Source organism: Quercus robur, chromosome 10 (genome assembly GCF_932294415.1).
Source record: "Quercus robur chromosome 10, dhQueRobu3.1, whole genome shotgun sequence".
Taxonomy (NCBI): domain Eukaryota; kingdom Viridiplantae; phylum Streptophyta; class Magnoliopsida; order Fagales; family Fagaceae; genus Quercus; species Quercus robur.
This window is the reverse complement of record NC_065543.1, coordinates 40,564,354-40,577,117: the sequence shown is the minus strand read 5'-3', so window position 1 is coordinate 40,577,117 and position 12,764 is coordinate 40,564,354. Positions and strand designations below refer to the sequence as shown.

The 12,764-nt window shown below is 36.5% G+C and overlaps 2 protein-coding genes across 2 annotated transcripts; one reads left to right on the top strand and one right to left on the bottom strand.

The window, feature by feature from the left end:
- Positions 1 to 2,767: 2,767 nt before the first annotated feature.
- On the top strand, positions 2,768 to 5,653 carry LOC126701752 (pentatricopeptide repeat-containing protein At3g47530). Its single transcript, XM_050400101.1, has one exon. It carries the CDS (start codon positions 3,247 to 3,249, stop codon positions 5,125 to 5,127), a length of 1,881 nt encoding a protein of 626 aa, XP_050256058.1. The 5' UTR covers positions 2,768 to 3,246; the 3' UTR covers positions 5,128 to 5,653.
- Positions 5,654 to 6,726: 1,073 nt separating this feature from the next.
- On the bottom strand, positions 6,727 to 10,015 carry LOC126701755 (malate dehydrogenase, chloroplastic). Its single transcript, XM_050400103.1, has 2 exons — positions 9,849 to 10,015; positions 6,727 to 8,253 (listed from the first exon to the last, which is right to left on the bottom strand). Exon 2 carries the CDS (start codon positions 8,243 to 8,245, stop codon positions 7,007 to 7,009), a length of 1,239 nt encoding a protein of 412 aa, XP_050256060.1. The 5' UTR covers positions 8,246 to 8,253; positions 9,849 to 10,015; the 3' UTR covers positions 6,727 to 7,006.
- Positions 10,016 to 12,764: the final 2,749 nt, after the last annotated feature.

The window sequence follows — 12,764 nt, the reverse complement described above, 5'->3', positions numbered from 1 at the left end:
GACTGACGTAGATGCTGACGTGGCAGAGATGACGTCAGCAGATGACCCAGCGGCGCGTGGGGCGCGTGGTCCAATCTTCGCCGAAACTTCTGTCGGCGCGTGAGGGCGCGTGGCACACCTGATGATGCTGATTCTTCGCCGGTGATGTAGATCGGAGCAAGACGAATCCGATGACTGCGGCGGTGAGATGATCGGAGCAACACAGATGGCGCGTGGAAAAGCGGCCGAATCTTTGACCGGCGCGTGGAGGCGCGTGAGAGGTCAGATGATGATGATTCCGGCGGCTATGTGTAGATCGGTTGAAAATCTATACGTTGATATTTCTTATGTCTTAATCGGAGGTCTGATGTGGAAGACCTGACGGAGGCAGTGATCTTGGTGGCGGTGATCGAGCTTCTGACGGTGAAGATTCAACCTTGGCACCTCTGAAGGCACAAAAGAAAAGGTTTACTGACCGAAGAAGTCGAGGCAACGGAAAACACCAACAAAGACAGGACTGCAAGACACAAGAAGGTTAGAGCAATGGCTCTGATACCATGTTAGAAATACTGAATGATTGTATTGTATTTCATCAATAAAAGAATATACATCACTGTCTTTATATAGGAGGCATATGTGTGCAGTACAAGTAGAGTGTAGTACAAGTACAAGTGTGCTATACAAGTAACCTAATTGGGCCTAAAGCCCATAACATAATACACGTTAACAGGGCAAAAGGCAATTATAGTGCAATGTCATACATGGACTCTTTCAAATAATTCTTGCTTCAACGTAGAATTGAGTTTGTTCTCACTGCATTACTTAGATGTCCTTAAAAGTTTTGGAGCATGGAGATTTCCAAACTCTTAGCATGATTGACACATTCTTTTACTGCTTATCCTAAAATTGACCCATTCACTGCTAAAGACATCCTTAGTTAGCCATTGTAATGGAAAAGTTCCTTCTAACTTAAAGAATCCTTCCATGCAGGCGAGATGTTTACATTTTGCTATTCAAATACAACACTGTATATTACTTACAGAGTAATTTCCAACGATGGTTCCATGCATGAACCTGTACTAACAACAATATCAGGCCCCATCATGATGCATGATTTCGCCATTAGTGAGAACTAATGCAACTTTCATGGATCTTCTGTTGTGTTTCAGAACAAAGTTATTGTAATTGTAAAGTTGTTGCTCCTACAAATTTAACATAATTCAGAAAATTCCATGGACAGAACGTTTCTTTATTGAACATCATATCAATCACATCACATGCAGCCTGGAATGATTGTTTAAAATTTGATTTCCAGGATATGGTAAGGAAAACAAGCTGGTACACAAATTTGATGCAACGAAAGAAACCCGCTTTGGTGTACTTCCTTGGTATGCGAAGGATGAGCTGCAAATCAGGCAGTTTGAGCTTCGAAGTTGCTTCATCTTCCATAATGGTGTGCTTATTGACAGAGACAGGGATAAAGATAAACCCAAAATGACTGCATCTTAAGGGTCTGCCATAAACAGGAGCATTTCAACTCATCAAGCATCGGTATTCTCAATTCACAATGGCAACGTTATGAGCCTATGCATTAAAAAGCAACGACATCAGTTTTGAAGATGGCATTTAACTCAATCTCATGATCAGAAGCAAATCCCTGCTTCTGTATTTAATCAACACATTCAACATATATATGTTAGAATTGTATTACTGCACGTGTGTAAGTTGTTAGAATGTTAGCTAGCCATTAGGTTGTTAGTAGTTCAATTTTACAGCCAAAGGTTTGTTACGGTAAGCTTAAATCTGCTCTATAGAGCCCCTGTAATGTAATTTAGTGTGTAATGCATTTGCATTTTCTAATTTTCATTCAGTCATGATCTCTCTCCTTCATTACAAGTCTCTTTTCCTAGAATTTTTCCATGGTATCATACCCTTTGACCATGGCAACCATGTCTTCCTCTTCCACTACCAGCAAAACAAATTCACAATCCACCAACACAGCCTTTCCACAATCTCAAACATCATTGCTACTTCCATGATTCCATCCAATATGTCAAACCTAATGTCAATCAAACTGGATCACAACAACTATATCCCATGGAAGCACCAACTTGTTACTATTCTTGAAGCTTATTCACTGATTGAACACATTGACGGTCCAATGCCACAACCAAGTCAATTTCTCATTGAAATTCAAGGAAATCCAACTTCGACTGTGAATCGAGAGTTCCAAACCTAGAAAATCAAGGATAAAGCACTCCTTTCCTTCATTAATTCTACACTAACGCCGCCAGTGTTTTCACTAGTTGTTGGCATCACCAATGCTAGCGAAGTCTGGAATATGTTAGAGCAAAGATTCACTTCAACCTCAAGAGCCCAACATTCTAAATCTGAAACTTGAGTTGCATAGTTTGAAGAAAGGAAATGAAAATGTGAATGGCTTCTTCGGAGGTGGCCATGATCACCACAAATACTGCCCCATGGTGGTCTATCATGCCAAATGGCTAGTTCCCTAGGCTCACACTGCGATCTATCTTGCCTTGAACCCAATTTCCACCATCCTAGAATGTTGAATTTCTCGTCATTACTTAGGTCTCCCATTCTCTTTTATTGAGGTGCTCGTTTGATGTTTTTTACGTGCCCTCTAAGCTTTCTTTTCTTTTCTTTTCTTTTTTTATGTTTTTTTGATAGAAATAATAGGATTTGAACTTATGATATCCACTCTATGGTGATAGCTCTCTCTGTTTGATGACATGAGTTTGCCTAGTGAACTAACTAGAGCCCATACCCTTTGGCCTTTCTTTGCACTTCATGGAAGAAATAAATACAAATAATTATTCTTTTTACAAAAATAAAAATATCACAGAGGTGGGGTGAGAATGAGATCATAACTCCTTATTCTCAAATCCATACAAAAGAACACTGCGGGTCTTTGATCTCTTCTTTTCTTGCTAGCTGTGTTGGTAGCACAGCCATGATCGTAGCTGCTCTGATATCATAAAAAGTCTGCAATCATTGCCTGAGCACTTGAAGTTGAAGAAGAAGCAAGTAAAAACAGAGAAGAAGACTGATTGCGAATGATTGAATGAAATGAATCAATTTTATGTACATCAGGCTGCTATATATTTACACACACAATCTTAGCACAGCAGAGCTAGAGTATTTAGCAGTTAACACGTGTACCATGTGCATCTAATATGACTGTCTTTACTTTTGTAACCCAAATAGTGGTATAAAAGAGGATGAATGTGAAAACAAACTCAGCAAATGGCAGCAATTCCACACCGTCGCTCTCTAACCACGCTTGCATTTCACACCTCTCCGCAACACCAAGTGAAAAGCACAACAATACCAATCCCAAAAGAGCACCAACAAGCAAAGCATTCAAAACCCATCTCAGAAACTCAATCCCAAAGACAAAAACAACTGCTTTCTCTCATAAAAACATGCACCCAAAAGACCCATTTCCTCCAAATCCATGCCCACCTTGTTTATTCAAATCTTCTTCAAGACCCCACCATTTCCCTCAACTTCTTGTCCCGCGTGGCACTCTTTACCACACGAGACTTGAACTATTCCCGCCAGTTCTTCACTCAAATCCCAAACCCATTAGTTTCTCACTACAACACTATGATTAGAGCCTACTCTATAAGCAATTCACCTTTGGAGGGGCTTTATATGTATCGAGAAATGAAAAGGCAAGGCTTGTCTGTCAACCCGATGTCGTCTTCGTTTGCTATTAAGTCTTGTATCAAAGTTTCTACATTGTTAGGGGGAGTTCAGGTTCATGCTAGGATTTTGAGAGATGGGCATCAGTCAGATAGCCAATTGCTCACTACTTTGATGGATTTCTATTCGTGTTGCGAGAAGTGTGATGAGGCATGTAGAGTGTTTGATGAAATGTCTGAGAGAGATACTGTTGCTTGGAATGTGTTGATTTCTTGCTGTCTACGTAATAACAGGACCCGGAATGCGTTGGGTGTGTTTGATATTATGCAGAGTGAAAGTAATGGGTGTGAACCCGATGATGTTACGTGTTTACTTCTTTTGCAAGCGTCTGCCCACTTGAATGCATTGGAATTCGGTGAAAGGATTCATAGTTACATTGATGAGCATGGTTATGGTGGTGCTACCAATTTGCGTAATTCTCTTGTAGCAATGTACTCGCGGTGTGGATGTTTGGATAAGGCTTATGAGGTGTTCAAGGGAATGCGAAAAAAGAATGTGGTTTCATGGAGTGCAATGATTTCTGGTTTAGCAATGAATGGACATGGTAGAGAAGCTATTGAAGCCTTTTGGGAGATGCAGAAGATGGGTGTTCCGCCTGATGATCAGACCTTTACAGGAGTTCTGTCTGCATGCAGTCATTGTGGGTTGGTTGATGAGGGAATGATGTTTTTTGATCGTATGACCAAAGAGTTTGGGATAGTGCCTAACATTCATCATTATGGATGCATGGTTGATCTCTTGGGTCGTGCTGGTTTGCTTGAACAGGCCTATCGGCTTATAATGTCAATGGGGGTCAAGCCGGATTCAACAATGTGGAGGACCTTACTTAGGGCTTGTAGAATTCATGGACACGTTACCCTTGGGGAACAAGTGATTGAGCATTTGATTGAACTTAAGGCTCAAGAAGCTGGGGATTATGCTTTGTTGCTGAACATTTATTCTTCGGCTGGCAACTGGGAGAAGGTACTGGAAGTGAGGAAGTTTATGAAGGAGAAAGCAATAGAAACCACACCTGGCTGTAGCACAATTGTATTGAAAGGTGTAGTACATGAGTTCATTGTGGATGATGTTTCACATCCTCGAAAAGATGAGATTTATGCAATGCTGGATGAGATTAATCAGCAGCTGAAGATTGCTGGTTATGTTGCAGAAATTTCATCTGAATTGCACAATTTGGGTGCTGAAGAAAAAGGGAGTGCACTCTCTTATCACAGTGAGAAACTGGCTATTGCTTTTGGAGTTCTTGCAACTCCGCCAGGCACAACAATAAGGGTGGCCAAAAATCTTCGAACCTGTGTTGATTGCCACAATTTTGCAAAGTTTCTCTCAGGGGTTTATAACCGAGTGGTTATTGTTAGAGATCGTGCTCGGTTTCATCATTTCAAAGAAGGACGCTGCTCCTGCAATGACTATTGGTAAAGCTATTTTTGGTCTGAGAAACAAATGTGCAAACCTACAGTAAGTGAAGCAACTGGGTTTGCTAGAGATTCATACGAGGGCAGGCTTGTGTATTACACTAGTCCCCTTGTGTGAGTTTGGGGCAGAGAAGGAGTTCTGTTTGCCCAGGCCACTTATGTCATGTCACAGAAGGATTCATTTTCAACTTTCAACCCAATCTGTTGAATGGCTGCTTCCATCACTAAATTCATGAAATGTGTGTTATCTCATTCTGCTACATGACAGGTTGCAGCCTTGTTGCAAATGTTGAACAGAAGATCCTGTTCCTTAAAGCTGGCCCGACCTCCCTTTGTGATGATGTTCCCATAACTTTGAACATCTTGCACATACTATTTCAACAGCAATTTCCCTAGCAAAGAAATTTGAACTTATCAAAGGTTCACTGATGTCTTAAACCTTGAAATTCTGAATTTCTAAATTTTGTGCTGATGTCATTGACATGAATGATTTGTTCTTATTCTTTGAGTAAAAATAAATGATTACGCAAGGAACTAGACATTGTTAAGCATACATTGGGGTTGGGTTTTTTTTTTTTTTTTTGGGGGGGGGGGGGGGGGGGGGGGGGGGGGGGGGGGGGGGGGGGTGTTTGCATGAGAAAATGGAGAAGATCATGCTGAATCAAAAGGGAAAAAGAAAAGGGTCATGGTTCCTGATGATCGTAATTGAACTTTTTTATGCTGTGATTTACATAATAAAATGCAAAGGAGTTGGCCCTTGCATGCCTCCTAAGCAGTCTTATATTAATGTACCAAGGAAATAGCTGCAATTTTAGGCTAATTGAGCGGTATAGTTTGCTAGAGATATGGGTTAAAGGCCCAAACCCTTTGTACTAGCAATACTAACTGTACTACATGTATTGTGATTCTCTGATTCGTCTATTATATGTACTTTTCAATAGCTATTTTGTTATGCACAAAGCTCTATGGTAAAGTTGTAGTCATTTAGGCTTTTTCACTGTGACGGGAAGCTGCTAAGGCCAAACCATGTTAGTCCCTTGTGTTGTTTACTTTTCTTCTCTTTATTTCTGATTAATATTTTCATATTTTAACAAAGTTATAGGGAGTGCAGCAAAGATGAAAGAATAGGCTGAGACTACAAACATTAGCGTAGAATTCAGCATGTGATACACCACGAAATCCCTGAACCTTCTGTTTGATCCCAAGAATGAATCATTATAATCCCAGAGCTCTTGACAAATTGTACAAAAGCCTTCTAGAGTTGGTCAGTTTCATTCCAAAAGATGAGCCGGAGGTCAAATCCAAGTTCACCCTTTGGAGGGGAGCCGAAGGCATTTGTCATTTGATAATTTATACAAAGGCCTTGCCATAACAAAATAGCAAAATATTCAAGCCTATAACATGTGCCAGTGAGGAACTAAGAATATATTTTTCACTTAACCGTAAAATGTGTACACACTCTAACCTCTAATATGGCAAAACCCAGTTTTAATCGGAAGGAAAATTAATTGCAAAACTAAATTTAACTTCTTTGAAATGAATACAAGCACTGTGATTTGCCACATCACCAACTATTTGAACTTCTTTGCTGATAGATCTCTACTGGTGATCAATATAGTGCACCAGGCATGTTATTCCAAAACTGTCAATTACTACCTGCTCCAAATAAGAACGATTACATTCTTTGAATCTACAACACCAAGATACCCAACCTTGAACTTTCTTACTGAAAGGCTTTGACATAGTGAAAAGAAACAAAAAGTTTTCATTCTACAAAACTGAGAGTACTGACCCAATTATAAATCAGCAAAAAATAATGAGACACTGTCACATCTCTCTAACGCATATGATGTAAAGAGGCAAGGACTTCAAACACTTGAAATTTATGCAGCCACTGCTTGCTTATTAGCAAATGCAATTCCCTTCTCGATGCTGGACTTCAATTCCGGCTTAAGGGCTTCCAGAGCCTTCTGCTCATATTCAGTCAACCCTTGGAGGTCAGAGGAAATGAAAGCTTCAACCCCTTTCTTTCCAATCTTAATCCTTGATGCAAAGAATGGAAGCTCAGTCAGATCTGACTGAACATATGAGCACTCATATACATCCCCATCTCCGTCAAGTGCACGAAGAGATGACTCTACAAATCTAGCTGCTGCATATGCCATTGATAATGTAGCAGATCCAGTACCTGCTTTTGCCTCCACGACTTCTGTCCCAGCATTTTGGGTCCTAACAGTTAGCTCTTGAACTTCTTCATCAGTAAAGCTAACTGAGGGTTTTGTCTTCGAAAGCAGAGGTAGAATAGTTATCCCGGCATGCCCTCCCACAACTGGGACATCAACATCAATCAGCTTTAAGTTCTTCTTCTGAGCAACAAATGTGTTAGCCCTCACGACATCCAGTGTAGAGACACCAAAGAGCTTCTTTGGATCAAAAACACCCTTCTGCTTCAGAATTTCCGCTGCAATTGGCACTGTTGAGTTCACTGGGTTGCTGATAATGTGAATGAAGGCGTCAGGGCAGTTATCAGCAACAGCCTCAATCAAGTTCTTAACTATGCCAGCATTGATGTTGAAGAGGTCATCACGAGTCATACCAGGCTTTCTTGGAACTCCAGCAGGTATAACAACAACATCTACACCTTTCAAAGCACTGCCTAATTCAGAAGCTCCGGAGAAATCCAGAACTTGCGAAGGAGTGTTGCAGTGACTGAGATCAGTGGCAACTCCCTTAACATTTGCTACATCATAGAGGTGCAAGGCAGAAACTAATGGGGACATCTTGATAAGAAGTGCCAGGGGCTGACCTATACCTCCAGCAGCTCCAAGAATTGCCACTTTGAATGCTGCCTGGGGCTGCAGGTGATACTGGTAACTCTGATTTTCTTTTTGGGCTTTCAGAGCAATAGATCCTCGAAGAGCAGCACTAGTTTCCTTGCCTAAGAAGGATGAATCTGACTCACAACTCACAGATGTTGCAGCCTTAAGGCCACTGAAACTCTTTAGGGAGTTCTGGGAATTGAACCTCACACCAAAAGGCTTTGATTGAGAAAGTGAGCCCACTTTGCGGCCACAGGAGACATTTGTTCCAATTGAAAGGGTAGCTGCTGATGTTGCCGCCATTTTACACACTGTAAAACAGAAAGAATTTCAGAGCCTTATCCATTAGCAATAAGTCAGATCACTTCATCACTCAAGCTTAAAAACTATTCCATTTTGCTTAGACAGATCTAATCTAAAAGACTAAAACTTTTGATAAGTAACAGATCTAATCTAAAACTTAGCCTCAAATGAAAGAAATATGTATTCTGCAAAACTACAGTCAATATTTTTGTAGTTCCTGCCCATAAATTTTTTCAATGAGTGTCAATACCACCAATTCGTAATGCAAACATAGCAATCAAAACTACAAATATTAAATGTAGCAACTCCAGAGAGGCAGAGCCAATGTATTCTGAGTTGAGAGTTCACTAAAGAAAACTTAACAAATGACAAGTCCAGCTCCTGATAACTTACAAGTGGATTAAGTTCACAAGAAAGCTTTAAGAAGTAATACAAATTTTCAAACACAGAATAATTAAACTCATAACATTACAAAACATAGAGGTTCGGTTCAAATAGAAATTAGACAACATAGCAAAATAACAAACATTATGCTATCAATATGGGCCAGCAATCTTCATGCTCCACAATTATACAAGAAAAATCGGTAGTAAGTACGCATAATGCCTGTTGGTATTATTACCCTAGGAAGTAGAGCTTTAGTAATAAAGGTTCTGTGAAATAGAGTTGTAACTGAAAAGCTCTTAAGTGTTTTGAGTGTCCGGTATATTATAGTGAATAGTGAATTAAATTTCTGGAAAGCTATTTAGCAAAATTGTCAACATTTAGCAATTTCAGCTAGAAGAGCTATAACCTACTTTTCAACCCCTCCAAAAGCAAAACCAAACAAGCCCATAAACTCCAAGTCATAGCCAAAAAATTCTATTTTGCTGCAGAATTTCAGAGCCGGACGACATATCCAATATTAGTGTTTGCTTAAAAAAGATCAGCAAAAGACACTACAACCTCAATACAATCCTAATATACCATATAAAAGAAGAGACCCCATCACTAAAATAATTGTAGAAATTAATCAAATTACATCAAAGTTGAAATGGGTCTCCAAAAAAAACCCCAAACCCAAGAAATATCTTTCTTCATCGATGCCTTCTTCATTTTAAAAAACAAATCAACCCCAAAACCCAGATTAGATTCTTGCTTTCTAAATAAAAAAATAAAAGATAATCATATAACATTCATCACTGTTCAGTTGGCATATTCACACTCCTACTTTCTCTACTGCTTAACTGGCAACCTCAAAAGTTTTTCCAAAACAAAATCAACATGAACAACAAAGCCTTAGTCCCAGTCTATTCTTCTCCCTCATTCTATCCCATCCAAAAGTGTTTTCAAAAGCACAAAACTTTTGCCTTCAAAAACAAGAATTTGACTTAAGAAAAGCGCAACTAACATGCCCAGATCCAGAGATAGTGAGATACTCAAAATTTCAACAGATCTATTAATAAAAACAAATACCCCATATGAAATAAACTATAAAGTTTGTAGCTTTACACTTAACAAATCAAAAAAAATAACAAAAACTAAAACTTTGGAAATGAAATGACAGGAATCGGAAATTTCAAGAAATTGAGAGACAGAGAGAATAGTCAGAATACGTGTGTACCTTAAGATCTCAGACTCACTTGGACGCAAAGAGGTTTCTGAGACTTATGAAAATGGTTTGGGGTTTATAAGACACTTTTTAACACTTTTTTTATGTGAGTGAAAATGAAATGATGGTTGAGATATTTTTATGTGACACTTTTTTTTCTTTTTATGTTTGTTTGTTTGCTTGGAAACTTCGCCTAGGAGCTTCGAATGAATCACCAACTTTTTAAACAACTACGATTGACTGATTTTTATTTGAGAAAGGTTACGTACACGACATTTATTTGTAGAGTATTTTTACGACAAATTTGAAGTAATTGTTAAATAAAAAAAAAATACTATTTAATAGAATGTTTAAATTAAAAGTTTAAGAATAATAATAATTTATGCCGATGATAGTTTGTCAGATGCTTTGCTCTTGTTCTCATAAAAGTCTTTTACTGTCATGTGAAAAAACAAAACAAAACAAAACCAATAAAATAATTTTTTAGGGTACATGTTAATCAGACCCATAATTTATTACTCAGATTTATCATAAAAATATTGGTAAAAGCGTGGCATAAATCTTTTTACTTCTTTTTTTGGTTTTATGTTTCTTTTGTGTGTCCAGAGTGGACCGCCGAAATGTGAGGAATCGAATCTACCAAAAATGTGCGTTTTCTCTTTTAGTGAGTCCTGGCAGCTGCTTTTTAACGGCTGTGATTCAATCTTTCTGTCTTTTCTTTTGGTAGTTCTATTTTTGTTTTAATTTTTTTTTAAATAGTTTAACGGCTGTGATTCAGTCTTAAAAAAACAGATCAATGAAAGTAGATAGTTTTTCAATTTTTGTTTTCTTGGTAAGATAATCTCATTTTAATCTATGTTTGTATTTTTTTTAAGGATAGTTTTTTGTTCTTACCTTTGAGATTCATAAGAATTAAGAGAGTTAGTTTGGAATCATGTTACCTACCAATCTATAAATATAATCATTTCAATTAAGGCAAGAAAGGAACCATCAAACCTGCCAAAAAATTTTTAGTTCAACTAACATATTATAGTGTATTAAATGAAAACATGTTCAAATCTTCCTCTTATAATTATTAAATTATAAAAATAAAATAAAAAAACACTATAGAACCCTATAACGCCCGCTCCTGATAATAACTCTTTATCATCAGATCAAGATACCAATTGATTTTTAGTGTAGGCAGGGACTAAACCTCCAGTCTCTTATTCAACTATCAAAGACTTTATCAGTTGAGCTAATTGAAATCCACACACTATGAAACCTTTTAAGATTGCAAGATAAGCCAAAGAATGATGAGTGAATTCTTATAAACCAAAGTGACTCACCTTTTGAGAATAGATTATGCCCAAATTAATTCATAACTAAAATCAAGCCTACTTGTGTTCTCTTTTGTTCCACTTCCACTTGTAACAAACAATTATGAAATAAATATTATTCGACAACTAGTCGCAATCTTGCGCAATATATAATTATTTTGTAATGAAATATAATATATAATTTCATTTCTAAAATATTCATAAAATTATATAATTATAACTAATAATTTGTAACGAAGTGTTTTACTCATAGGAGAATTTTATTTTAGATGTATTAAACTATTAATTAAGAAAATTTTCTTTATATAACCGTTTACCAAAACCAATAAAGGGTTTCTAAACAAAGGGCAATGATCTTTTTTTCCCCCTAAAATAAACAATGTTATATTACTTTATTAATATTTTTTAAGTAATGACTTTTGTGCTCTCTATAGATAAAATTTATGTATATTTTCTTTCTTTCTTTTAATATTAACATTTTCATCTACTCATATTATGAGCCAATTTGCTTTTGATAGAATATAGTGTGGATTAAGTTTTTCCAATCATGATAGTTAGAAAAGAATGAGAAAAATAGCTTTTCCACCGTTCAAAATTTCAACATGTAGCCTTCTATTTGAATGTTATCCTTAACCCTAAATCAGTCTATCTCTCTTGAAGTATACAAAGTATGATATGATCTATCTTCTTTAATACAATGCTTATCTCAATACATCCATAAAAATATACCGAATAAAAGCATATCCATATGAAGATGCTTTGCAAACAAACAAAATGTCATATCAATCATTGCTTAACAATGATTAATTTGACTAATTAGAAAAACAATTTATTGTTGATAATCTATTAGTATTATTTTCCCTGTAGAAATGACAAATTTTCCCACCCAAAAAGATTATTAAAGAAACAACTATTAGCAAAATCTCATAATTAAGTTTCTATATGCGTCACTATATAATAATAATAATAATAATAATGATAATAATAATAATACAATTAAAAAAAATGTCACTCATCTAATTATTTTTGTTTGACTAAACTTTGCTTTTATCTAAATAAGTGACACTATAGAATACTTCTAATAAAACTATTAAGAGTACTTTCTCTTCAAAAACTACAATTTTGCCTACCCAAAAGGATTAAAAAAAAACTTAATTAAGTTTAATAGATTAACATCTAAATGGATCACTAAAAAAAAAAAAAAAATCAAATTCTAACTTGCAAAACAACTAATTATTAACCTAAATCAATTCAAACAAATATGATAAAGAAAAAAAAAATGATTGGGAATTGGAATAACAAAATACCTAATAAATATGCATAAAAGTCGATACGAAGTTTCCAAAAAGAGAAACAATTAAATCAACAATAAAAAAATAACCATTATGGAAAAAAAAAATAGTAGAAAATTCACCAAAAAAGAAACAAAGTTGGAGAGAGAGAGAGAGAGTATTGACCCTTTTTACCATGAACAACATGGAAGGAATATGGGAGAGAGGTGGAAATGAAGTAAAAAGAAATTTATAAAAAAAAATTAAGATGGAAGAGTTAGGATAAAAGTATATGAAATGTTGAAAAAAGTGAAACGGTAGAATTTTAAAAGTTATAA